At 42.3% G+C, this 26,649-nt stretch overlaps 1 protein-coding gene across 1 annotated transcript; it reads left to right on the forward strand.

The window, feature by feature from the left end:
* The first annotated feature begins 549 nt into the window (after nucleotides 1-549).
* Oit3 (oncoprotein induced transcript 3) lies at nucleotides 550-25,154 on the forward strand. Its single transcript, XM_076835046.1, has 9 exons — nucleotides 550-610; nucleotides 4,367-4,741; nucleotides 6,024-6,131; nucleotides 10,356-10,478; nucleotides 14,278-14,400; nucleotides 15,706-15,866; nucleotides 17,168-17,583; nucleotides 23,090-23,189; nucleotides 24,981-25,154. The coding sequence occupies exons 1-9, from the start codon at nucleotides 550-552 to the stop codon at nucleotides 25,152-25,154; spliced, it is 1,641 nt and encodes a 546-aa protein (XP_076691161.1).
* Nucleotides 25,155-26,649: the final 1,495 nt, after the last annotated feature.

The raw sequence follows: 26,649 nt of genomic DNA on the forward strand, positions 1-26,649 counted from the left end.
AGAATCCTGGATCTGTCACAATTTTTTTGTCAGCTCACTGACCATCTGACCACGACACTTCCTAATGACCAGTTCCAACAACTCGGTCTTCTCCCCTGCCCATGCTACTGCTGCGACATCATGAAGTCAATTCCTAAAAGTCACAAACTTTTGACGAGAGGGGATGTCGCTCATTCAGAGTTCCCCTCTGGATAAGATCCTGGAGGTTTCATTGCAGGGAATTCTTGAGAGAAAACAATAGGAGGATGAGGGACGTGAGGGTTGTGTTTTTCTCCCCCTCAAGAAAAATATCAATAAAGTGACCCTGTTGACAGCGTAAAGCAGAGCTTCAATCTGGGGTCAAGGCCAGAGCAATGGACACCTTATCCCAGTCATCCTCATCCTCTTCCTCCGATAAGGCCCCAGCCCAGACTGTGACAATCTTTCTTCAGAAGAACTTAGAAGTCTTTAAAAAAAAAAAAAAAAAAAAAAATGCGATTGAAAAGGGGACAAAGGAAAACTGGTACGAAGAGGACTTTCCAGTCTGTTTCTGGCCCTCCGTCCAGAAAGATGCCTCAGGTCCTGCTGTTCACCTGCCTCTTCATCACTGTCATCCCGCTGTGGACCCTGGGTGAGTTTGGTGTCAAGAGGTTGGCACAATGTACTTTTCATTGTTGCAATTTGCTGTTGTGTACAGGTTGTTAAGAACTAGATTCCAGCACCTCAAATATAGTTTCTAGAATCATGTCAGAAAAGTCACTCATCATCTATGAAAATTTACTTTCCGAGACTTTCTGTTACATGTTCCATTAGCCTCTTGCCTGGGCACCCAGAATTCTCATGGGCCTGCGGTCTCTAATACTTCTCCATGAACTAATTATATATTGGCATATATGTAAGAGGAATTATGATCTCTGTTTTCTAGGCACTTTTATAGTTCTAACTTGAAGAGAAAAGAAAAAAATGATTTTTAGATTTGAGGATAGAATTTTCCTTTAATAAATGCAAGAGACTGAATGCTCTGTTCTTTGAAGGGCACAGATCTGGATAAGACAAACTCATTAGTCCTGACCTTTGAAAATACATAGGACTTTTTTGCACAGACTAAGCACCTCTTAAAACTGCCTCTGTCCTCAGACTTGGCCCCAAATTAGCCAGCTAGGCAAGGGAAAGTCTCAGTTCCAGCTACTGACAGATTTCTCCCTCATTTCTTTCTCCAACAACATGAGTTCTAACTGGAAGAGAGGGCAGGAGGTGGGATGGAGAGAACCAACCTCCTTGTGTAGCTCAATATCCCACAATGATTCATTTCTTTGAGGCCACTTGTGCCTTGCCCTGGCATCTTTAAGGATACACATTAAAATCTAGATTTGAACACGTTAGCAAGGCCCTAAGAACTTAATGGACCCTGTCTCAAAATAAAAAAATAAAAAGGGCTGGGTGTGTGGCTCATGGTTAAGCAACCCTGGGATGGATATCTATTAAAAAAAAAAAAAAAACAACAACACTATGTTTGAGGCATGAAACTGAAATTAGTGTAGTATCCTGGATGGGATCCTGGACAGGGAAAGATGTAGATAGAAAATAAGGAAATCTGGGGAAAAAAAATATGGACTGGAGTTAATAAGGAGTTCTCAGTGATTCATTAATAGCGAAAAAGGCACCAGACCACGTGAGTGTGTCGTGTATGTGTGATGGAAACTGGCTGCAGAGTATATGGGAACTCTTCTCACTTATTCTGTAAATCCAAAAATGTCCCTCCGAATAGACTTGGGCTCCCTGTCGTGAAACACGCGGTCTGCTGTCAGTAACTGGCCAGGAGATGCTCAGCCCTAAAGGGCGCCACGCAGCAGCTCCCTCTTTCCTTCCCCGCTCCTGGTCTACCCTCCCTCTGGCACCTCCCCTGTCCTCCCCTCATCCCCACACCCTTTCCAGACCCCGACCCTCACCCCAGCGCTGTCCGACTCAATGCCAGAAGCCAGGTGTGGGGGGGAGGGAGAGGGACGCGGGCCAGGGCTTGCTGTCCTAGCCGGGGGACGCTTTCGGCCTGGCTGCCTGGGGTAGCACACCCCGGGCCCCGCCTGCCCGTGCGCCCTCGGCGGGGCGGCGCCCTCTGCGCTCTGGAGAAGCGCGGGGAGGCGGGGGTGCCTGGAGCCCCGACTCCCGCGCGGGAGGCAGCCCCCGGCCGCCGGCACATCGGGAGGCCTCCCGCTGAGGAGTCTGCACCCCATTGAGGATCGGTATGCAAAACACCGAATTGTGGCCCCGAATTGAGGCTGAAAACTCGAAAAAAAATTGAGGGATTTAACACCAGCGGCCAGATTATTAAAGGGCTGGATTATTGTCTTCAAAGGGGATGAAACGTTTATGTTGGAAGGTGTGGCTGGGCGCAGTGGCGCTCGCCCGTGATCACCGTCACTCGGGAGGCTGAGAAAAGGCAGCCTCAGCAATTTAGCGAGGCCTGTCTCAAAATAAAAAAGGTCTGGGGATGCAGCACAGTGGGAAAGGGCCCCTGCGCTCAATCAATCCCCAGTTCAAAATAAAAAAAAAAAAAAAAAAAAAAACAAAGACAAAAAGACGCGTGAGATAGATAAATAGATATTATTTTATAGAAGATAGTGGGTAAATTTCTTTTCATGCCACAATTACCCTACCACAGGAAAGGAAGTGCACTTTTGGCAGCTCAGGAAATCACAGTTCACTTTAAGGGAAAACTTTATGAATCATGGAATAGTCATTATGAGAATTTCTGTAGAAGCCATTAAAGGTTGAGTGGCTAACCATTTCTTATAAAATTACAGCGAGGGAACTGAGTGAGATATTTCTATGAATTTGTAATCATCTATAAATTTGCTCTGGAAATCTTGCTTGGCAAGAGAGCAGGCAAAAGGAATTGAACCCAGGACCTCATGCATGCTAGGCAAGGGCTCTACCATGAGCTACATTCTTAACCCACTGTTTTGTTTTTTTGTTTTGTTTTGTTTTTCCTGGGTGTGTGTTTTTGTCCCCCCCCCCCCCCACGTTTTAAAAGGAAGAGAATCTAAGGACATTTCTTAGCCTCCAGGGACATTAAACTATAATCTGTTGCAATACCTCAGGGACATTTTAAAGAGAAAGTTGTTCCTGCCATCTGCAATTCTGCAAATGTGTTATTTCCAGAAAATGCAATATCCCACTTATTTTTTGTCCCAAACTGTCATATTATCTGTGGGAACCACTTGCCAGTACACTGTGTATTTCAGAGCAGCTGATATGTGCCTGAGGCCTTTTCCTTTTCAGTGGAGTGAGCTTAGCACATTCTTTATCAAAGTCAAATTTCCACTAATGCAAAATTGTATCTATAATCTTTTTTACACATGGCCATCCAATTTTTTTTTTTTTTTTTTTTTTTTTTAATTTCCAAGGAACACTGCAATACAGCCTCTCCTTGCTGGATAGCTGAGCTGAAATGTGCTTTCCCATAACTGTTTGTTATTGTAATAAAATACCTAATTCCTCTTCCATAAGACAGTTCCAGATTTTTAAAAACTAATGTTTCTTCAATCTTCTTTTTTCCCTACACTGTAGTTCCCAGCTTCTTCTCCAGGCCCTCTTCTAGAACTGGTCAACTTCCTCTGGACAAATTAGTCAAATTAGTCAATTCATTAAAAAAAAAAAAAAAAAAGCCTCCAGATGTGAACACAGTGCTCAAAATATGGTCTTACCATGGCAAAGTTCACTGAGTAGAATTCTACCCTTCCCTATCTGAACGATTATTCTTCCATCAAATGATGAGTCTGGATAAAAAGCATACTTCTCGCCTGCCGGTGGCGCTCACCTGTAATCCCAGCAACTCAGGAGGCTGAGCAGGAGGGTTGCGAGTTCAAAACCAGCCTCAGCAACAGCAAGGCACTTAGCAACTCAGTGAGACCCTGTCTTAAATAAAATGCAAAATTGGACTGGGGATGTGGCTCAGTGGTCTACCCGCTCTGGGTTCAAAGCCCCCCCCCCCGCCCCCCGCAAAAAGCATAGTTTGACCTAACACTCACATAGATTTGAAATAATGTTGCAAATCTATGAATGTATGAAGCATTTTTAAATCAAGTTGAGGAATCATAAATAGTTATTTTGGGGAACTTCAGACAATTTTTTTCTTGAATTCAAAAAAAGTCAAAATGTGAGTCCATGGGGCTGGGGTTGTGGCTCAGTGGCAGAGCTCTTGCCTGACACATGTAAGGCACTGGATTCAATTCTCAGCATCACATGTAAATGAATAAATGAACAAATGTATTATTTATTTATTTATTATCATTATTTTTTTAATGTGAGTTCAGTAAGGTGGACTTGGGCCGTTGGGACTACTCTGAAGTGTCACTAGGTGGCTCTGAGGTGCCCTTTTCCTTCCCAGCCCTAGATCCTTGTTCCGCTTACATCAGTCTGAATGAGCCCTGGAGGAACACAGACCATGAGCTTGATGAGTCTCAAGGGCCACCTCTGTGTGACAACCACGTGGATGGGGAGTGGTACCGCTTCACGGGCATGGCAGGGGATGCCATGCCCACCTTCTGCATACCAGAAAACCACTGTGGGACCCACGCGCCTGTCTGGCTCAATGGGAGCCACCCCCTAGAAGGCGACGGCATTGTGCAACGCCAGGCCTGTGCCAGCTTCAAAGACAACTGCTGCCTGTGGAACACCACGGTGGAGGTCAAGGCTTGCTCCGGAGGCTACTTTGTGTACCGTCTGGCCAAGCCCAGCGTCTGCTTCCACGTCTACTGTGGGCGTGAGTACTGCCCGGCTGCTTTTTCCTCCCCAACAAGGCCCAAGTGGAGTCAGAGAGGAAGGTGCCACAGGAAATCCAGTCATGGTGACAGCAGAGTCTGAAAGTCTGAACAGAGGCTGATCTGAGACCAAAGATACCTCCATATTGTGACCTTCCTTCCCTCCCCTTTCCCTCCCCTTCCTTTAGAGATGGGGACTCGCTAAGTATCCAGGCTGGTCTCGAATTTATAGTCCTCCTGCCTCAGCCTCCTGAGTCACTGGGATTATAGGAATGAACATGCCACCAAGCCTGGCCCAGATTGTGATGGTTGAGATCTATTCCTAGAATTTCTGAAAAATTCCTGAAAGAAATAGGAAGGGAAAGGAACCATGACTTTGAATAGTTCTGGTTCACTTTGTCTTTATTCCCTTCAAACAAAATATCAGAAAATGAAATGTTGATTGAGGTCATTGAAATGGTAGACTTCCGACCTTTCTGAGTATGGAGCACCCTTTTAAAGGTGTCTATGTAGGTCGACTGATCAATCAACAGATAGATGTTCAGACCTCCATACGGCAGCGTTGTACTTAGCATCCGTTGATTTGTTAAAATGATATATAACGGGAAGAAGCCCCTTGAGGTCAGTAATATTTTTAAGTGAATTTCTGTGTTATTAATACCATCAAAATCTTTGTACCTTTTAAAAATTGGCTGTGTTGGGGGATGGAACCAGGGGCTTTGCACATGCTAGGCAAGCACTCTACCACTGAGCTACACTCCAGCCCCATATAAGTTTTTAAAAGTACAGAGTAGGACTTAATATTTACTTGGTCTGTAACTCATGCTCGGTGGCATTTTAGATTTGCAGAAAACCTGTGGCCACCCACAGGCCTGACTGAAATTGGGACTCATTGATCTAAATGATGGAAGAGCCCTGAGCACTCTTTCCTTTGAGTTATGAAAACCCTGAGCCAGGAGAACTTCCTTGATGGTGCTTGGGAACTTGTGCCCATGGCTGCTTCCTGACTCCTTCCAGAGTGAGCATGCTCCGGTGGTGGCACACGCCTGTAACCCCAGCAGCTCGGGAGGCTGAGGCAGGAGGATTGCAAGTTCAAAGCCAGCCTCAGCAACTTAGGGAGGACCTAAAGCAACTTAGAGAGACCCTGTCTCTAAATAAAAGATAAAAAAGGACTGGGGATGTGGCTCAGTGGTAAAACACCCCTGGGTTCAATCCCTGGTACAAAGACAGAGAAAGCGCGCTCCAGTCGTCACCTCTCACAAGGGTGATTTTATCCTTCCATAGATTTTTATGACATCTGTGATGAGGACTGCCATGGCAGCTGCTTGGACACCAGCGAGTGCACATGCTCCCCTGGAACCATGCTGGGCCCTGATGGCCAGACGTGCTTTGGTAAGGTACTATCAGGAGGGAGAAACAGGCTGTTGGGATTGAAGGGGTCAATCAAAATCTCTCCCTGCCCCAGAGCTCCATCATTTTCCCAGTGTGTCTCTGGTGTTTGCCTTTCTAGCTCAGGACTAAAGCTCAAATCAAATTTATGCTGTGATTGGCAACAGTTTGGAATTCAGCTGCTATAGTAGCCCCTAGCCCCTGTGGCCATGTGGGACCTGAAATGCGGCTGGTGTGACTGAGGATCGGAATTATAGTTTTATTTTAATTTAAAAACTTATGCTTGGTTTAGTCATTGGAAAACCAAAAGTGTCTGGGACAACTTGAGTAACTATAAATTTTATCTGTATTTACTAACTATAAATACAGATTAAATATTTCCGATGAAAATTTGGCATCCAAATGGAAATGTGCTATAAATTCATTTCAAAGTGTGTTCCAAAAAAAAAAACTTGTATTATTTTCTTATGCTTCCAGGGTTTCTTCAGGCAGATATGAAAATACAAATAAATATGTTTGTTTTAGCCTAGCATGCACATCTCATCTTTTTTTTTTAAGTTGGACACAATGCCTTTATTTTATTTATTTTTATGTGGTGCTGAGAATCAAACCCAGCACCTCACACATGCTAGACGGATGCTCTACTGCTGAGCTACAACCCCAGCCCACACATCTCATCCTTAACAATGTGTCTGGGACATCTTTGTCCATCAAAGTCCCAAGTGCCTACCTGGGGCCTGTAGGCTGCAGAGAGATCATGAATCATCTAAATAATAGGCAGAGTTTGGGGCTCATGTGCACCTGTCAATTTTAGTTTTTATTTAGTTTCCAGTTAACAAAACTTATTTAGTTTCCATAACAAAATTTGTTATCAAATTTTTAGTTTAATTTTTAAAAATTTGTTTTAAATGTAAGAATTTTAATTACTTATTTTAAATTAGATAACTTTGCCAGTTACAGTGGCGCGTGCCTATAAACCCAGCGGCTTGGGAAGCTGAGGCAGGAGGATCGTGAGTTCAAAGCCAGCCTCAGCAAAAGTGAGGCACTAAGCAACTCAGTGAGACCCTGTCTCTAAATAAAATACAAAACAGGCTGGGGACATGGCTCAGGGGATAAGTGTCCCAGAGTTCAATCCTTGGTACCCAACAATGAAAAAATAAATAAATAATATAACATAACATAACATAATTTTTTCAGGCAGTTCAAAGTTTCCTGTCATTATTTATTTATTTACTTATTTATTTTTATACTGGGAATCGAACCCAAGGGCTCAAGAGAGAAGACTATAAGAAAATAATATAACAGATACACCCATACCCAGACTTAAATATTGCTTCCTTTTTAAAAAAATATAAGAATAATTTTGCACATAGAAGTCATGCACTCTGTCCCAGTTCCTCCTCAGCCCTGGCCCTCCAGGGGAAATCAATGTTTTGAAGTCAGTATGGGTTCTTCTGGCCCCAGTGTTTGAGGCTTTCATCCTTTATGCTTGTACCCACAATGCTGTACTGGATAGGATTGCTTTGTGTTCCTAGAATTAGCATGAGAACTCTGCCTTGTGCCCTAGGGGAGATTTTCTCTGGGGTGCACCTTAGGAAGGGATTCATGGTACACGGAGTAACTGGCTATAATTAACAATCAACCCCAAGTGACAATGGCCTACATGAGTAGAAATTTAGTTTTCCCTCATATTAAAAAAATCAGTCCCTAGGGCTGGGGCTGGGGCTCAGTAGTAGTGCACTTGCCTGGCATGTGTGAGGCACTGGGTTTGATTCTCAGCACCACGTAAAATAAATAAAGGACTATCAATAATTTTTTAAAAATCAGGCTTGGAACAGAGGCCTCTAAGGAGACCAAGCCCAAGTGTGGCCACATCCATACCCAGGGAAGCTGCTGGCCTCTGCCCACAAACCTCAAAGGCAGTACAATGAAGGTGGAAAAGATGAGGTCCTGTTAAGATTTTCCTCTTCTGACCGTATGTTTCACTTCTACAACTTTTATGTGTTGATTTGTTTTTGATTCTGTCTTGTCTTTTTATACATTTATTTTGGTTACTATCCTTTTCTTTTATCTTTGGACATTTTTAAAAAATACTTGTGCCGTGCATGGTGGTGCTTGCCTGTAATTCCAGCAGCTTGGTTCAGGAGTCTGAGGTAGGAGGATCTCAAGTTCAAGGCCAGCCTCAGCAATTAAGCAAGGCCCTAAGCAATACAACAAGACCCCATCTCTAATAAAATACAAAAAGGGGCTGGAAATGTGGCTCAGTGGTTAAGTGCCCTTGAGTTCAGTCCCTGGTACCAAAAAAAAAAAAAAAAAAAAACTTGTATCATAGGTTTCTGGATTACTCTGTTATCTCTGGTTCAAAGTTTCCTGTTATTATTTATTTACTTACTTATTTATTTTTATACTGGGAATTGAACCCAAGGGCTCTTTACAACTGAGCCACACCTCCAGCCTTTTTATTTTTTATTGTATTTTAGGGTCTGGCTAAGTTGTTGAAGTACTCACTAAATTGCTGAGGCTGGTCTCAGACTTGCAGTCCTCCTGCCTTAGCCTCCCAACTCACTGGGATTACAGGTGTGTGCCACTACACCCAGCAAAGAGTCCTGTTATCTCGCCTGTTATTTTTCATGGTATATCATTCGTAGTATTTTATGGCAAACCCATATTCTGTTGTAATTATTCTTTGGTGGCTCTCCACTCTCCTCCCCTGGTTTGAGGAAGTCTACTACAGAGCAGTTTTTCCTGTGCCCTGTCAGGCATCACAGAAGCTTTACCAGTCCAGGCCAGGCCAAAGCTTACAAGTCTCTTGGCTTCAAGATCCTCACAGCATGTGGGAAGTATAAATCCATTCTTCAAAATTGGCAGAGCACTGACTTTGGGTTTCCATTGTTTGTGAAAAATTTTCTCCCTTAAAGCCTCAGGCAAAAAATCTCCTTATTGCTTCTCTTGGCTATTTGGCCAAGTTCTTCTACCTTTGATTTCATTGAGAGATGTATTAGTCCATTTTCTGTTTCTGTGAGGAGATACCCAAGGCTGGTAAGGCTGGTAAGCTTCCTGTCTTAGAATAAGGAAGAGGTAGGTATTTGTTACCAGCGGAGCTTTTTCTTTGGTGTGTGGTAAAAGTAACTTACAAAGAAAAGAGGTTTATTTAGCTCACAGTTCTGGAGGTTCGAGGGCATGGTGCTGGCATTGGCCCAATTCTGGGGAAAGCCTCATGGCAAATGGCATCATGGCAGGAACATGTGCAAGAGGGAGAAATCACACGGCAAGACAAGAAGCCAGGGAGCAACTGGGGTCCCATAGGAACCACATTAATCCCTTCCAAGGACAGGGCCCCAGTGACCTAATAATCTCCCACTAGGCCCTGCCTCTTAACCTTGGCACACCAGGAACCAAGCTTCCAACACGCCTTTGAGTCGATACACTTAAACCACGCTCAAACCCTAGCAAGGGGATACCTTTTCTGAGGCCCTGGACTTAGCAGCATTTCAGTTTCAGCTCATCTCCTTTCCTGGGCCAAGGCCATACCTCCTGTTACTTAGAGAGTGTTTACACCCCAGTCCCTGACTTCTGCATCCAGGTCTGTTATTCCTGGGGGCCATGCAAAAGCTTCCTGTCGTAGAATAAGGAAGAGTAGGTATTTGTTACCAGCGGAGCTTTTTCTTTGGTGTGTGGTAAAAGTCAATATCTTTCACTGGAATCTTTGAGAGGTTAACGATCATTGCTCAAGTATAATGTAAGACTTTTCCAATTTCAAAGATAGATTTGGAGGGCAGTTCTGATCAAGTTGCAACAGAAGACTGTCTTACAAAATATTTTATAGGATGTTTTCTTCTGCACTGATTTAAAGCACAATTTCACGATTTAAAACACAAGTAGATTTATAAGTTTGTGTTTATTTAGCAACTTTTCAGGAACTCATGGGAAAAAGTGAGATATATCAACACAAATAAGTAGGTGTGTCCGGACACAAAAGCCACTTCATTTCCCCATAGTTTTTCCATTATGAGGAAGAAGTTGGCGAGTAATTAGACACCTTCCCCTCAGCAGAGGACAGATGAAAGAAGGACTTGGTTGGGGAGACCAGGGTGATAGAGGTGATGAGGGAGGACCACAGTGCTGGGGTTGTGCACCTGACATGATGGTCCTGGAGATTCTGTCAGGAGCTGGGGACCAGATCACAGAGCCCAGCAGCGTGCAAACGGTGCGGTTTCCATTCCACAGATGAAAATGAATGTGAGCACAACAATGGTGGCTGCAGTGAGATCTGCGTGAACCTCAAAAACTCCTATCGCTGTGAGTGCGGGACTGGCCGCGTGCTAAGAAAGGACGGCAAGACTTGCGAAGGTGAGAGTGGGCGAGGGCAGGGCCCGGGGGAGCTGCCTTAGCCTTAGAGGAGAGAAACCCTTTGGCCGTGTGCAGAACTGACCAAAGAGGCTCCTTACCTTGGGGGGTGCCAACGCTGTGGACAGAATCCAGTGATGGGTTTTACTCCAGGATTTGACAGGAGGGAATTTTGCAAGGAAGCTACGTTTTTACCGGGGAAACGAAAATAGGGTATTTCATGTTTCTCAAACTTGAATGTGCTTATGAATTGCAGAGGATTTTGCTCAAGTGTGATTCAGTAGGTCTGGGATCAGGTCACGATATTGCATTTCTGAATGACTTCTAGGTGACACCTGTGCTTCTGGTCCAAGGAGCACACCTGGAGTAGCAAACCAGCGGAGGCGAGGAGCATGAGAAAGGGCTCATAGGCTGCTTCTCAGCCTTCCCTGCTGCTGAGAACCTGCAGCCCCCTGCAGGGCTGGGATGGGGCCTGGGAGTTCCCGCGTTTAACAGATTCCACAGGTGATCCTTACTGTCTTGGAATTCAGAAAACTGGCTACATGAAGCCATTTCCTCCCTGTATGCTTCCGTTTTACTGGAGATTAATATGACTTTTGGAAATAAATAAAACGACCTAATTTCAACAGCAGAGATGCTGTGTACAGGTTATATGACAAAGTAAAAAAATCCTAATAATGCATATCAAAAAATTGAAATGAGAATTATCTATTATTTCTTATATTGAAAATAATTATCCATATTTATGGGATGCCGTGTGATATTTTGACAATCTGTTGTTATGTGAGACTTACATACTTCCCTTTTCGAAGGCATATTTACTTTTGTAAATGATCACAGCTGAAATTTCATTACTTCTACTTTCATAAATCTGAATTCTCAAGACACTGTTAGCAGAGAGTGTGGATGGAGCAATAAATGGCTTAGTTGTTATTATTTACAGAGGATATATGACTTGTCCCAAGAATAATTGAACTTGTAGATTAATAGAGCTGTGGTACTGCTTACAAGAATTCACTTCATTCTTGCTACACATTCAAAACAACAAAATACTAAAAAATTATGGCTAGTGCCCAAAATGTATTTCATGCAACAAAGTTTACTTATTAACTAAGGGAATATAATTGAAATATTAAACTGCTATCCCTTATAACAAGACTAAATGTACTTAAAATTTTATTGAGTAAGGATAATGTCCTAAATTCTCCCTAAATCTTAATTATTTTATGCCATATTTTGTGCATATTTGAATATTCATGAAGTGGTCCATGAGGAACATCTGTAATTATTCATGAGCACTTTATTGGAACTATACAGTTAATCTTCAATAATCCTAAAACCTAATAACCATAACTGAAAAATATTTTAGCAAAAGATAAAAATTATTTATGAGTCACACTTCAGAACTAATATGCCTATTTGTAACCCTTACATTTTAGTGATAGTCTAAATATTTGCTTCTTTAGTGGGACTATTAAATAATTTTTAAACATTGAACAGCCCTTTTAAGTTTTAAAGTAATTCTTATTTTTTTTTTATTGTAAAAGTGTTGGAAAAATATGGAGGAGTAAAAGGGAGATAATTAAAATGATCTACAACTCCCCTTGCTAGATGTACCCATTTTAAACATTTTGGTATATCTTCTTGAGAGATTTAAATCCTTTAAGACAATTCAGATTTTCAGTTTATTTTTTGCTTTGCATTTTTAGTATCCCGAGTGAACATTTTAGGGTGACCCCTTCATCTTACAAATATTGAAATTACAACTCAGAGAAATATAATGATTTAAGAAAGGTAATTTGGTCAGTGGTAGAGCACTTGCCTAGCATTTGTGAGGCCTTGAGTTCAGTCCCCAGTACTGCAAAAATAAAAAATAAAACATTAAAGGTTGGTCTAAAAATAGGAAAAAGGTCATTTTTTTTTGGAAAAAGTTCCTACTAATGTTGATTTTCATATCTTGTAACATATTTAATGCTTTCCTCCACACTGTTATATAAAATTTCAGCTATTTCAAAAGACCATAAACAGTGCCTATATTCTTTTAAAATATGCAGATTTGTAAACAGGTGATAACTAATACCTTTTAAATTTTGCAAAGATTAATTCATTGCAAATTTATTTTCTCTATACAGCTTCACAAAAATTGATTTATTCCAAGTTAATTTACTGATGTTCCAAAGAATTAATTTTTCTAAACCATCATCAAACTAATAGTTTTATTTATACCTATAAATTAGTTTACATCTTTCCCTGTGCCTCTCAGATAATTTGAAATATTTTCTTCCATTATCTTAACTTAGAACAGGGGTCAGCAATTTTTTTTCTGTAAAGACCAGATAATAAATATTTTAGACACGATGGACCATACAGAATCAGTCAGAACTACTCAACTCTGGCCTCGTAGGGAGAAAGCAGCCAAAGATAATAGGTTGAAAAAAAAAATGGGCAAGGTTGTTTGCCAATAAAACTTTATATATAACAACATGTCACAGATAGACTTTGACAACCCCTAACCTAGAAGATGATGTCCACAAAAGTTATTTTTCCCTCTAAGTTTAAAATCAAAAGGTAGTTTCTCCAATTTTCAACTGAGTATTTTTCCTTTTTGTCTATTTTAAAAATGCAAAACATTAAAAGAGGAGATTTTTTAAAAAAACACCTCATAAGAGGAACGTTGTTTTAGTCAGCTCTCTTGCTGCTGTTGAATAAAAGTCCTGACAAGAACAATTAGAGGAGGAAACGTTTATTTGAGGACTCGTGGTTCCAGAGGTCTCAGTCCATAGATGGCTGACTCCATTTCTTGGGGTGGAACACCATGGCAGAAGCATATGGCAAAGGAAGGCAGCTGGAGACATGGCACCAGGAAACAGAGAGGCAGCTCTCCTCAGGACAAAATATAAACCCCAAAGGCACACCCACAGTGACCCACCCCCTCCAGCCACGCCCTCCCTCCCTGTACTCCCTACAGTTCATCCCTAAGGGGATTAATGCACTGATTAGGTAAAGGTTCTCCTAACCCAATTGTTTCACCTCTAAATTTTCTTGCATTGTCTCACACATGAGTTTTGGGGGAATGCGTCATATCTAAACCATGAGAAACATCAACATCAGTTTGATTGAAAGGATTTAGTATATTTCCAGAACTTTTTTTTTTTTTTTTTCCAGTGCTGGGAATTTTACCCAGGGCTTGGGCCTGCTAGGCAAGCACTCTGCCACTGAGACACGTCCTCAGCTTCCAGGCCTCACTTTTATAATGTAGTGTCAGCCTAAGGCCCTTTACCCCCAGTGCTCTTGTCCCTAGAGATGCTAGGAGAGGGAGCATGATCCAGTCAACCCACAGCAACTCAAATCCACTTCACTGGCCTGGTTGAATTTATACCCTGTGACACCCCAAAAATTTCAAATTAGGCATATTAAATGTTACAGCAGTTAAAAAAGAACTTTTGGATCTTACTTCTACAATTCATACCTTTACTGTAACCATGAGAAACACATCAGACAAAACCATCTTCTTTTTTTCTTCAATACTCAGGATTGACCCCAGGGACTGGTTCATTGTACATGCTAGGCATGTGCTCTACCACTGAGCTACATCCCCAACCCATAGACAAAACCAAATTGAAGGATATTCTACGAAATTCCTGGCCAGCTTAAGAGAATAGAGCTGTGGATATTGCAAGATTGCTCTTTGTAGTTATAACATTAATAAACAGATTTTTTGTGAGTTTACCTACATGTCTCAGCGCCAGGCTCCTTAGAGAAGAGGATTACCTAACGTTTCCTTTCTCTGTTTCTACTGCAGACATTGAAGGATGCCATAATAACAATGGTGGCTGCAGCCATACTTGCCTTGGGTTGGAGAAAGGCTACCAGTGCGAATGTCCCCGGGGCTTGGTGCTATCTGAGGACAACCACACTTGCCAAGGTAGTACATGGGCAGGCTTGTCCTCTGCTCTGATTTAGACTTCCTCCTCCCCTGGGCGCCCCCATCCCATGTGTCGGATTTTCATCTTTCAGGACACAGCCCTTTGAGCGGTTGTGTGTCTGGGTCGTCATTCAGGAAACTTTCCAAAAAGAAGATCTCTAGGAAAAGATTTCCCAAGAGCAGACTTTCCTTTGCTGTTTCTCTTTGATTTTTTTTTTCTAATTTTTATGCCTAATAATGTAGCTACACATTTGGAAGTTGAAGACATCAATGCAGCTCTCTTTTCTAACACACAATAGAGTCGAAGCTACGTTGAACCCACCCCAGAGAGTAGGTTCTTCTCCCATCCACAGTTCTCTGGGAACTATTATCGGAAAATTTACTTCTTAATGTCCAGAATATTGATTTTTTAATCTAGCAAATAGTTAATTAGCATCTATTTCTTATTTTTTTAATATGTATTTCCCATTGTTCTGGTGCGTCTTCACATATTGGATTCTGATAATACCCATTAAGTATCTGTAGGATTTGGAGAAATAAACACAGAAATGTTGAGGAAAAGTAGACTTTTTAATATTAAGCTGAAGTGGAGTTTACAGTTAAGAGTTTATGGTTTACTGAGCACTGCAGGGACAATTTGGAACCCTGTCTTAAATGCACTAATACTGTGTTTATTACCTCTGTTTTATGGGGCAATAATTAACAGTAAAATCAAACCAGAGTCATTGTGTCATTTAAGCCTGTATCAAAGCAGTGCTTTTCTGTTTTGCCAGTAAATTATGTTGGTGCTAAAAGCTAACCCTCTAGGTGTTTCAGTTATGGAATTATGCTAGCCACATATTGAACCAAATGTTTGCTGAAATGACACTTGAATATGATATTTCCTATTTTGAGGAACAATATATTTGAGGAGCATTACTTGGCCATTACCTTGGGAGTTAAGAATCCTGGTTTTATTCGCCAACTTGTTTTGAACTTCGTTGATTTCAGAGCAGGTGACTTGAGGGAGACATCTTTTTTTTTTTTTTACCAGAAACCTCCCTTACCTTTTCTCCCAATTCAGGTTTTATTTATTTATTTATTTACCAGAATTGAACCCAGGAGCACTTAACCACTGAGCCACATCCCCAGCTCTTTGAGACAAATAAATGGTCTTGCTAAGTTGCTTGGGGCTTTGATAAATTGCTGAGGCTGGCTTTGAACCTGTGATCCTCCTGTCTCTGCCTCCCAAGCCTCTGGGATTGCAGGTGTGTGCCACCGAGCCCAGCTGGGTCACGGTTTTAACAGCAGCCCTCTTTCATGCAGTCCCCGTGTTGTGCAAGTCGAGTGCCATTGAAGTGAGTGTCCCTAGGGAGCTGGTCGGTGGCCTGGAGCTCTTCCTGACCAACACCTCCTGCCGAGGAGTGTCCAATGGCACCCACGTCAACATCGTCTTCTCCCTCAAGACATGTGGCACCGTGGTCGATGTAGGTTCCCCCCTGTGGGCACTTGGGAAAATGCCAAAATCTGGTTTCTTGGGGGGTGGTTGGCAGAGGGATATGGTAGGGCTTGTGTCATAGATGAGACATCTCCACGCAAAAGAACTGAGTCCCCAAACACCTATGTCATTCAATTAATAAACACATTATTGAATACGTGCTATGGCGCTGTCATGGTGAGAATATGGAATTAAGAGTTCTGCCATTCCTGTTCTCAAATAGCCCTCTGTCTCCCATACATGCAGGTATTTTCCTGCGTGCATCAGCACCGGTGGCACTAGGAGGCTGGCTATATCCCCTTTGAGCAGTCATTTTATTTGAAGAAAGTGACTAATTGAGATGATGGCTCATTTGTGATGTGGTGAATGAGTTCAAGTATCTAAGCAGGTGGAGGTAAAAGGTTTATACTTTCATCCAAATATTGCACACAGTCCTATGCCAGCAAGTCTGAGAGGCATTGAAATAAGAGGCCTGTCTCATAGGAACTTGTGCAGCTGCCCTAAGATGACAACATATAAAATATAAATAAGAGATGAACTGTGAGATAGATGACAGGGACTCTAGGAGTCCTGTAAGGGGACAAGTGGGACTTGGATTAGGGTGGAAATGTGTGCAGGACTCACTCAGAAGCAGAGGACAAGAAAGAAGCTTTTAGGTGGGCACCAATGAGAAAAGTCTGAGAGAGAGGAATATTCAAGCCTGTGCTGAGGTGGCCGTGACCGGGTGGAGCTTGCCTATCTGGCAAGGAGTTCATACATGGTCCCGCTTTAGGCAGGTTGTGTGGATTCTTTCTGTGGATAATCAAAGGAAATGCCACCATCATGCTGGCACCACTCCCTGGTGCATGGCAGAGAGGATGGCATTGGAGATGAAGATCTGAAAATCATCTGCGCTGATGTGAGCGCCTGCACCTGGGCGTGGATGAGTCCTGCACAAGGCTGTGCCTGCAGCAGGATTGCCAGGTCCAGAATTCCTGAAAAAATAACTTGCAGATGCCACCCTTTTCTAAAATACCAGAGCTTGGAATTTGCTGAATCCACATGCATCAGGTTTTATGAGCAATGCTCCAAAGGAATGTGTGCGTTAATCAAGAAGTAGCACATAAAACTCTCAGCCAGGCTGTCTCACTAATAGGGCTATAAAAAATAAAGCCTCCAGTTCAGACAACCAAATGGTGTGTCTTGATATAAACAGATGTTTGGAGAGAGCTAATGTGAGAAGTGGGAGGGGGGGACATCTCTATAGAAATAAACAAAATCTCTTCCTCTCCTTGCCCTGGCCTGGCTCAGGTGGTGAATGACAAAATCGTGGCCAGCAACCTGGTGACAGGTCTACCCAAGCAGACCCCAGGGAGCAGTGGGGACATCATCATACGGACCAGCAAACTGCTGATCCCGGTGACCTGCGAGTTTCCCCGCCTGTACACCATTTCTGAAGGATACGTTCCCAACCTTCGGAACTCCCCCCTGGAAATCATGAGCCGGAATCACGGCATCTTCCCGTTCACCCTGGAGATCTTCAAGGACAATGAGTTTGAAGAGCCCTACCGGGAAGCTCTGCCCACCCTCAAACTTCGCGACTCCCTCTACTTTGGCATCGAGCCCCTGGTGCACGTGAGCGGCCTGGAGAGCCTGGTGGAGAGCTGCTTTGCCACCCCCACGGCCAAGGTCGACGAGATCCTCAAGTACTACCTGATCCAGGACGGGTAACTATGCGCCCCGCGCTCCAGCAGTCCAGGCTGTCACCAGCTTTTTATTAGTCCAGGAGCCTTTATTAACATCTTGGAGGTGAAGACATGGGAAAGAAAGGAGAGCACAAAATGGTATTGGGCGCGTGTCCCACGCCTGTAATCCCAGTGGCTTGGGAGGCTGAAGCAGGAGGATCACAGGTTCAGCCAGCCTCAGTAACTTAGTGAGATCCGCTCTCAAAATAAAAATAAAAAGGGTTGGGGATGTGACTCAGTGGTAAAGTGCCCTGGGTTCAATCCCTAGAACAACAATAAAAAAAAAAAAAAAAAAAAAAAAAGAAAGAAAGAAAGAAAAAGAAAAGAAAAGAAAGAAAAAACTCCAAAGTAACTAACTGGTACCATTAACCAAAACAACATGTAGAAAAAAAATTTGGAAATATAAATATCGAATTTGATGGAACAAAATAGTATATTGAATAATTTTTCATTTTTAATACCTGCAGGATACCCAGGAGGGGTAGGTCAGTGGGCAGCTGGATATGTGTATCAGGCTCAGGAACAAGGTCAAGACTAGAAGGAAGACAGGGAACAGCTCCTCCGTTGATAGCTGGGACTGTAGGATCAGAGGAGGCTGGGTGTCTGTGAGGTGGGTGCTGAGCCTGTTGGGGTGACTGAGATCACATGGGCAAGAGGAGGTGAAGCTGACACAGGAGCCAGGAACTTTCCACCCAAAGTCAAAAGAAATGAAATGCAGCCCAAGAGCAATAACACACAGGCAAGAATTTGGAGTTTTAATTCAAGGACAGGGGGAACAACACTAAGGGAGAGAAAAATTCAGGCTGCCTACTAACAAAGGAAGGGACCTGTCTTGGTGCCATCCTACACCTGGTCCCTGTGGTTGGTTTAAGAATTGGAGGGTGGGGGCTGGGGTTGTGGCTCAGCTGCAGAGCACTTGCCTAGCACATGCTGAGCACTGGGGTTGATCCTCAGTACCACATAAAAATAAATAAATTAAATAAATGTATTTTAAAAAAAAAGAACAGGAGGGTGAGAAAACACACTGCAGTGGGCGGGGGGCACTAGGAAGAGACTGTTAGTAACAGATTATGAATTAAGGCCTGACAGTGTATCCTCCATTTTGCCCCCATTCTGGTCCTTGCCTGTCTCAAAGCTGCAAGAGTAGACTCCTCTCTTAATAAGGATCCTCCTGAGGATCCTTAGTGAGTGCTGTAGATACGTTGAGGTATCATTGAAAATCTGAATGCTAACAACTATTGCCTACTTTTCCCTGGAAAATTACAATCACACCCCAAACTAATAATGTTATCTCATGAGTTTCTTCCTCCTTCTAAATGTTGGGACAAGTCTTCATGGGGTCAGGAGCTGCTGCTGCCCAGCCTGGGAATGGTCCAGTAAGTGCTGCACAAGTGAGCCCCGTGTTCTTCCCTGTACTGTTGGCCTGCAAGCTCTTGGAAGTTTCTAGTTTGCTTTAGCATTTTTCTCATCTCTCACCACAGCCTTCACCTGCTGCTGTCAATCCCTTGCACAGTGATTTTTCAACCCCTGGTGCTTATTACGATCAACTGAGAAACTTATTTAAAAAAAGCAACACCCAACCCAGGCCTCTCTCTCTGCTGCTCCTGTTGTCTTAATTCCAGCCCTGGACCAGGAAAATGGCTTCCTAAACCCCCACTAAAAAACCTCAGCTCCACGAAGTCCCCTGGGAATCCATTGGAGAGGAAAATATGATCTCATCACAGCCCTCCTGAAGCTGTTTTAATGGCTCCTTCTTACCTTTGGTGGGTAAATTTAGTTGTTTTCCAGGAGGGCTTTCAGCCTCAGATTCCTGCAGCCTTGTTGGCTCATTTTCACAACAGGGACAGTTCATCATTCTGAGCAGCCTTGGGAGGTCAGTCATGGTGGGGTCTGTGATGGAGGGGATCTGTAGCCCTTTGGATTTCTTGTCATGTTGAAGTGATTCCCAGAAAAATTTAAAATGAAAAGCAGAAGCATTATTTCTCTCTCTCTCTCTCTCTCTCTCTCTCTCTCTCTCTCTGTCTCTCTCTCTCTCTGTCTCTCCACACACTTAGTGCTAATTAAAGAGGACTTTTGCTCTTTTTTAATTTTTTTAACTGCCTTAATGGAGTGTTCTTCAACTACAATGAGTGGACATGTTTAAAGACTATAGTTTTTTAGGTTCCAGCATAAACGCTGTGAAACCATTCCTGTAATCAACATCATGAACATTTCTCACGCCCTAAATGTTTTCTCCTGCCCCTCATATATTCATTAAAAAAATTTTTTTAGTTGTAGATGGACACAATACCTTTATTTTATTTATTTATCTTTATGTGGTGCTGAGGATTGAACCTCGTGTCTCATATGTGCTAGGCAAGCACTCTTCCGCTGAGCCACAACCCTAACCCTCATATATACTTTTTAAGAATGTAACAGTCATAATTCACATACTGGGGGCTGGGGTTGTGGCTCAGTGGTAGAGCGCTTGCCTAGCATGTGCAGGGCCCTGGGTTCGATCCTCAGCACCACATAAAAGTAAATAAATAAAGTTTTTTAAAAAAGAATGTTTTACCTTTAAAAATAATAATAATAATATCTGTGAAATTTGCTTATATATTTGTTATTTAGACTTTTTGTTTTATACAGTTCTAAGAATTTACCCTATTTATTTTTCTAACCCTTAGCAAATATAAGAGAGAATGTGTGTGTGTGTGTGTGTGTGTGTGTGTGTGTTTGTTTGTGTGTGTGTGTATCAAAAGAAAAGGGCAAATGTGGGAATTGAAAACCCATATGGTACGCAGGCGAATAGCACCATCATAGGGATAAGAGGGATAGACCAGGAGATAACCCTACTCTCCGGGCTGCAGCCCTCAACCTCTGACCTTGGCCTCTTCCAATTCCTGCTTCTGCCAGATGGAGTTACTGGCAATTCACACTGGCATTCCTTGTCGCCTCCTGATGTGGCACGAGCTGTTTCCTCGGCCCCACCTTTTCTTCTATCTGATTCTTTTTGGCCCTTCAAGATTGAGCAGGGGTTTACTTCCTCCTTGAAGGCTTCCCCTCTGTGTCCCATGGTGATCTAAAAGCCCTCTTTCCCTTTCCCTTTCCCTTTCTTTCTTCCTCAATGCTTAGCAGAATTGGTCGGGGGCGGGGGGCATCATTAAATATTTGTTAAGAGAATTATAAATGAGCATACCAGTAATTTGGGGCTAGTTCACAAACCGAAAATAAACATAGTGCACTTTACTTCTATTCATGAATTATTTGGTGATAATCATTTTAAAAATTATTCATTGCCTTTAGCTTACATTTAAATTAGGCCAGTTATCTCCTGAGGAGGAACATGTCCAATTCACTTCCCACTGATTTTAGTCGGTACACCCTCCGAGAATGCAAGACAATTTAATGCTAATCTAAGAAAAATATAATTAGAAAGTGAATTTCAGAAAAAGAAACATTGGATTCTAAAGTCAAGTGTTGAACAACATTTTTGTAAATAACTATTTTGGTTTCTCCTATATCACTTTCTTTTAGGATATGAACTTGGAGTTGTCAGAACTGGTATTCTGTAATAGCAAACAATAAGTCAAGAGTAGAAATTTGTCCTGGATTCTATTCTGTTATATGCTATCTTATAATATCATTTTCTCTTTTAAATAAGGATAATGATATTTAAAAAATTTTTTTTTAGTTGTAGATGAACACAATACCTTTATTTTATTTATTTATTTTTATGTGGTGCTGAGGATTGAACCCAGGGCCTCATATGTGAGGTGCAAGTGCTCTACCACTGAGCCACAACCCCAGCCCAAGGATAATAGTATTTTAGACAAACAAATAGAAGATGCTGAGGGCATTTAAATGAAAAGCATGATTTCAACATTTAGTGTTACTATTGTTAACCTAGATATCCAGATACTAGGCTAGCAAGGGCTTTTTTTTTTTTTTTTAAAGTACTGGGGAGTGAACCCTGAACCACTTTACCACTGAGCCACCTCCCCGATCCTTTTTATTATTTATTTATTTTTATTTTTATTTTCAGACAGGATCTTGCTAAGTTGCTCAGGGCCTCATTAAGTTACTGGGGTTGACCTTGGACTTATGATCCTCCTGATTCAGGAGTCTCTGAGATTACAGGCCTGCACCATCATGCCTGCTGATATTACTCCTTTTTATATATTTTTTTTGTGGTGTTGGGGATCCAACCCAATGCTACATAAGCACTCTGCCACTGAGCTACAGCCCAGCCCCAGCATTGCTCATTTTCATGTCCTCTGCAGCACTCAGCAGAGGGTCTTGCACGGTTTAGGTGTGCAAACAATACTTACAACATAACTGGAAGAAGGTAGAAATTACCTTTACCTCAAGAAAATAAAAATGAATAGATATAAGAAACAGCAGAAACCAGATCATCTGTTTAGATCCTCTCCAACTTGGTGGAATAAGGTACCAGTAGTAATATAAGTTGAGATTCCTTATTTTCAACAACTGTATGAAATTTTTCAACAGCAGCAAAACAGTAGTTAACAATGAACTAGATCACAGTCCTTAAGCATATGGAGCTGGAACCTCATTTCATAGACTTTTGTTTCTGATACCCACTTTTTTATTGGCCTGGTATCAAACTATGAGACACCCATTAAAAGGCAACTATGCCCAGGAAAAAAAGGGTCCCTTTAGCATTTAGAAAGGAACAAGCAATGCAACGGTGATCCTTGGCTGTAGGAGAAAATGCTCATCTAAAGATGTGACTAAAACCATGTCAAGGAGCATCGGTCACACATCTTTTCCCCAGGTAACCCTGAGGTAAACTCCCAAGCCCTTCACCTTGAAGTTTATCATGACATTTAGAAGAAGAGGAATTAAGACAACTTGAGGCGAATGACTTCTCCCCAGTAGTTATTCCCTAAGTTAAATATGTACCAGTTTTTTGATGCTTGGATTGTGCCATGTTCACTTTTTTTGGAGGGGACATAGCAGGAATTGGAGTCAGGGCTACTGGGCCACTGAGTCACATCTCCAGCCCTATTTTGTATTTTATTTAGAGACAGGGTCTCACTGAGTTGCTTAGAACTTCGCTTTTGCTGAGGCTGGCTTTGAACTCGTGATCCTCCTGCTTCAGCCTCCCGAGCTGCTGGGATTATAGGCATGAGCTACCGTGCCTGGCATATGTTCACTTTTGTATCCCCTTTAGTGGTTGGTGTCTTTTTGAAATAAATGTTATTCGTGTTGCTAATACTTAAACATATTCACCCCCCAGGAAACGCAGGGGCCCATTTGTAGGCTCATCAGACAAAGGTACGGTCAGACTCACTCAGCGAGCAGGGCTGTGACTGCCAAGGCCTCCACAGGAAGGGAATGACATTTTTCCTTCATTCTCAAAAAGCTGACTGCAGCCCAGCCCGCTCCACCCACTTTCCTCCCGCTGGGCCAGATGTGTTGGCAGGATTGTTTTCCAACTCTGTGGAAATGCTCCCGACTTACGTGCTGTCCGTGCTACTTCCAGCTGCGTGTCTGATGACTCGGTGAAGCAGTACTCATCCCGGGATCACCTCGCCAAGCACTTCCAGGTCCCCGTCTTCAAGTTTGTGGGCAAAGACCACAAGGTGAGCCGAACACTTTTATCTTGTCACCCAAGACCTGAGCTTCCTTTTTGGTGTCCCAGTGTGTGATATTCTAAGACCCCTGAGAAAATTCAGGGAAACTGGCCACCAAGAAGCTTAACAACACCTCCATGCATGTCACAAGTGCCAGTAATTGTGCTTCTTCAAAGAGAATATACTATAGGATGGTAGTTTGAAATCTGGGGATCAGATGTGGATGAAGAAACCAGTGTGTCAACTGCAGGCAAAGGAGGTGGACAGGAAACTCCCAGAGCAGACAGGGAAATGGGAAGTGAAAACAGTACCTAGAACGCCAGTTGCAAGACACCACTTCATATGTATCAGAACTATAAAAATTACAGATTTAAACACTTGGTTATAAGGAGACGTATACAATGGCCCAACAAATTGGCACACTTTCTGGAAAGTTAACTGATAATGTGTAATTATAACCATTAAATCATCATATTCTTTTATCTAAAAATTCTCATTCTGATAGTTTCTCAAAGACAAAACCAAAACAAAGGGGTTTGTTGGTTGGTTGCATTTATAGAACATCATTTTAAGGAAGGAAGGAAGTCCACATAAGCTGAGGGTATATAAATTTAATTCAATATTAAGCAGTTATTAAAATGATAAAGATGAGAAAAGCAGACATGAAAAGTGTGATAGGGATTTTTATGTGCATATTGAATATGCTACATTAACACACACACACACACACACACACACAGGGATAACGGTTAGAAGAGTATATACCAAAAAGGCTATAGTGTAACAACATGGAATTTTTTTGTCATCATTTCAGTAGTTGAAGTCTTTAAGCTAAAGGAAGCCAGAGGGCCAGGTGTGGTGTTTCATGCCTATAATCCCAGCAGCTCTGGAGGCTGAGGCAGGAGAATCACAAGTTCAAGGCCAGCCTCAGCAAGGCCAGACTCTATTTCAAAATTAAAAACATAGGAAGGGCTGGAGATGTAGCTCAGTTAAATGCCCTAGGTTCAACCCCCAGTATAGATGGATGGATGGATGGATGGATGGATGGATGGATAGATCGATAGATAGTAGATAGATAGATAGATAAAATAAAGGAAGTCAGAAGGTGCCATTCTTTCTCATGTCTCCTTATGTGTGTCCCTGTCCTTCCTGAAGGCCTGCTGAAGTGGTGCCTAATCCTCATCCCCTCCTCCTCTAGGCAGTGAGCCTCAGGCAGCTTATTATAGAGAAGTCTTAGGTCACCAAAGAAGCGCAGGAGCCAGTGTTTTTCCCAGACCTTGATGTGAAGAATGAGATGTTGCTTCACAAAACTCTCTTCTGCCCCAGCCAAAAACAGAAGTTACTGGTGCGGGTTTTAAATTATCCATGTGACTCGAATTCCAACTTCACCACATTATCAAATATTTTAACTGGAAAAGTTTCTTATTAAGTCTCAGTAAAATAGGGACGGGGTCATGTCTAGCTCAGAGTGTCCTATTAGGACTGAGATGACATTTGTGGACATTTAGTGTTGTGTCTGGCTTCTGTGGGTCCCTCACAGTGGCATGTTTTCTTTTCTTTTTTTTTGGGGGGGTGGAGGGACCAGGGATTGAACTCAGGGGCATTTGACCATTGAGCCACATTCCCTATTTTGTATTTTACTTAGAGACAGTTGCTCAGCACCTTGCCATTGCTGGGGCTGGCTTTGAACTTGCCATCCTCCTGCCTCAGCTCCCAAGCTGCTGGGACTACAGGTGTGCGCCACTGAGCCTGGCAGTGGCATCTATTTTTATTTAATGAGGCTCATTATCACCTTTTCAGGAAGTGTTTCTGCACTGCCGGGTTCTTGTCTGTGGGATGTTGGACCAGCGTTCCCGTTGTGCCCAGGGTTGCCACCGGCGAGTGCGGCGTTCGGCAGAGGAAGGAGAGGACTTGGAGGGCCTGCAGAGCCATGTGCTTACTGGTGGCCCGATCAGCATCGACTGGGAGGACTAGTTGGTTGTAACACCAGAGTCCCTGATTTGAGCCACACTCCTCTCTGGAACTTCTCCCCACAACCTCTGAGAACATTCCAGAACCTTCTAGAACACCTGCGTGCTTTTAACTGGGTACTGTGCATTTACACAAACTCCCAGAATGGACTCACTAATTCTGCTTCACTGGGTTGGAAGAGGCCACAGTGCTGCTGACCAGTGTGGCCTGGGTGGGTTTTCGGCTTCCTAATGTAGAAAGCTAAGCACTCCACAGAGAAGGCTCTTCCATTTCCTTCATTTCTTTCCTACAATAAAACAACTCATGTATGATGTAATAGGACCACTAAAATCAGAACCTGCGTATAATGTTTCAAGTTAGAAGCTTAAAACAAACCAGTTACTAAAGGTATGTCCTAAATACCCAAAGACTCCCTAAATAAATAAAAATAATTATACCCTGAAAACTCAATTCAAACAGAATTCTAATAGAATAGAGGATTTAGAAGCTCATCAATAAAACAATGTGTAATAAGAACATGTTATTTAGTTTTTCTCTTGCATAATATTTTCTTTTGATGTTTTATATTGCCTTAAGTGAAATATTTTTACTTAATAAATGTTAATAAATTTACCAACAGGCATTGAAGTGGTTCAGTAATTGAACTATAAACTAAATTAGTTTAGTACTTTATATCCTGAAAATTAGTATTCTATGCCCTTAGGTCAGTAAGACACTAGAAAGAGGTATAAAATTATATCATACTTTTTTCTACTTTCATAGGTGCTTGATAAATTTTTTTGAAATAAACATCACAAACTGCATCAAATCTAATTTCTTGCTATGTCACCTAATGTTATGACTTATGTTAAGATCAAGAAAAGTGTTTCTTCTTTTTCTTTTAAAAACAGCTACAGCTGGGTGGGGCTGTTCAGTGGTAGAGCGCTTGCATAGCATGTATGAGGCACCATATATAAATAAGTAAATTAAAGTAAGGTATTGTGTCCATCCACAACTAAAAAGACATTTTTTTAAGTAGCCACAGTTGATAATTCTTAATGGAGCTGGTAGAATTAACAAAAGGAAGCTAAAGGAGTAAAATGCAGATCAGAGGCAAGCAACCTTTCCTCTCAGGGGACACTTGGTAAATGTTTTAGGAGTTCTCTGTCACAACTACTGGGCTCCGTGGTCACCATTTAAGAGTTGCTATGGACAATACAACATGAGCATCAGCTCAGGTGAATGTGCTGTGTTCTGAACAGCTATTAAAAAAAAAAAAAAAAAAACCAACAAACAAAAAAAACAGGCTTTGAGGACTGCGTGGTGGCTACTCAGGAGGCTGAGGCAGGAGGATCCTAAGTTAGCCTGGGCAACTTAGTGAGATCCTGTAGCAAAATAAACATTTTAAACCACGGGGCAGGATTGTGGCTCAGTGCTAGAGCATTTGCAATCACCTGAGGAACATTTGGAAAACGCCAATGTGTGGGCAGCAGCACCAGAGAGTCTTTATTGGTGTGAT

This window comes from Callospermophilus lateralis, chromosome 15 (genome assembly GCF_048772815.1).
Source record: "Callospermophilus lateralis isolate mCalLat2 chromosome 15, mCalLat2.hap1, whole genome shotgun sequence".
Lineage (NCBI taxonomy): Eukaryota > Metazoa > Chordata > Mammalia > Rodentia > Sciuridae > Callospermophilus > Callospermophilus lateralis.

Coding starts and splice junctions, on each gene's coding strand:
- Oit3 (XM_076835046.1), top strand. CDS start 550: ATGCCTCAGGTCCTGCTGTTCACCTGCCTCTTCATCACTGTCATCCCG. Junction 6,132..10,355: donor TGATGGCCAGACGTGCTTTG/GTAAGGTACTAT, acceptor TCCATTCCACAG/ATGAAAATGAATGTGAGCAC. Junction 17,584..23,089: donor TACTACCTGATCCAGGACGG/GTAACTATGCGC, acceptor TGCTACTTCCAG/CTGCGTGTCTGATGACTCGG.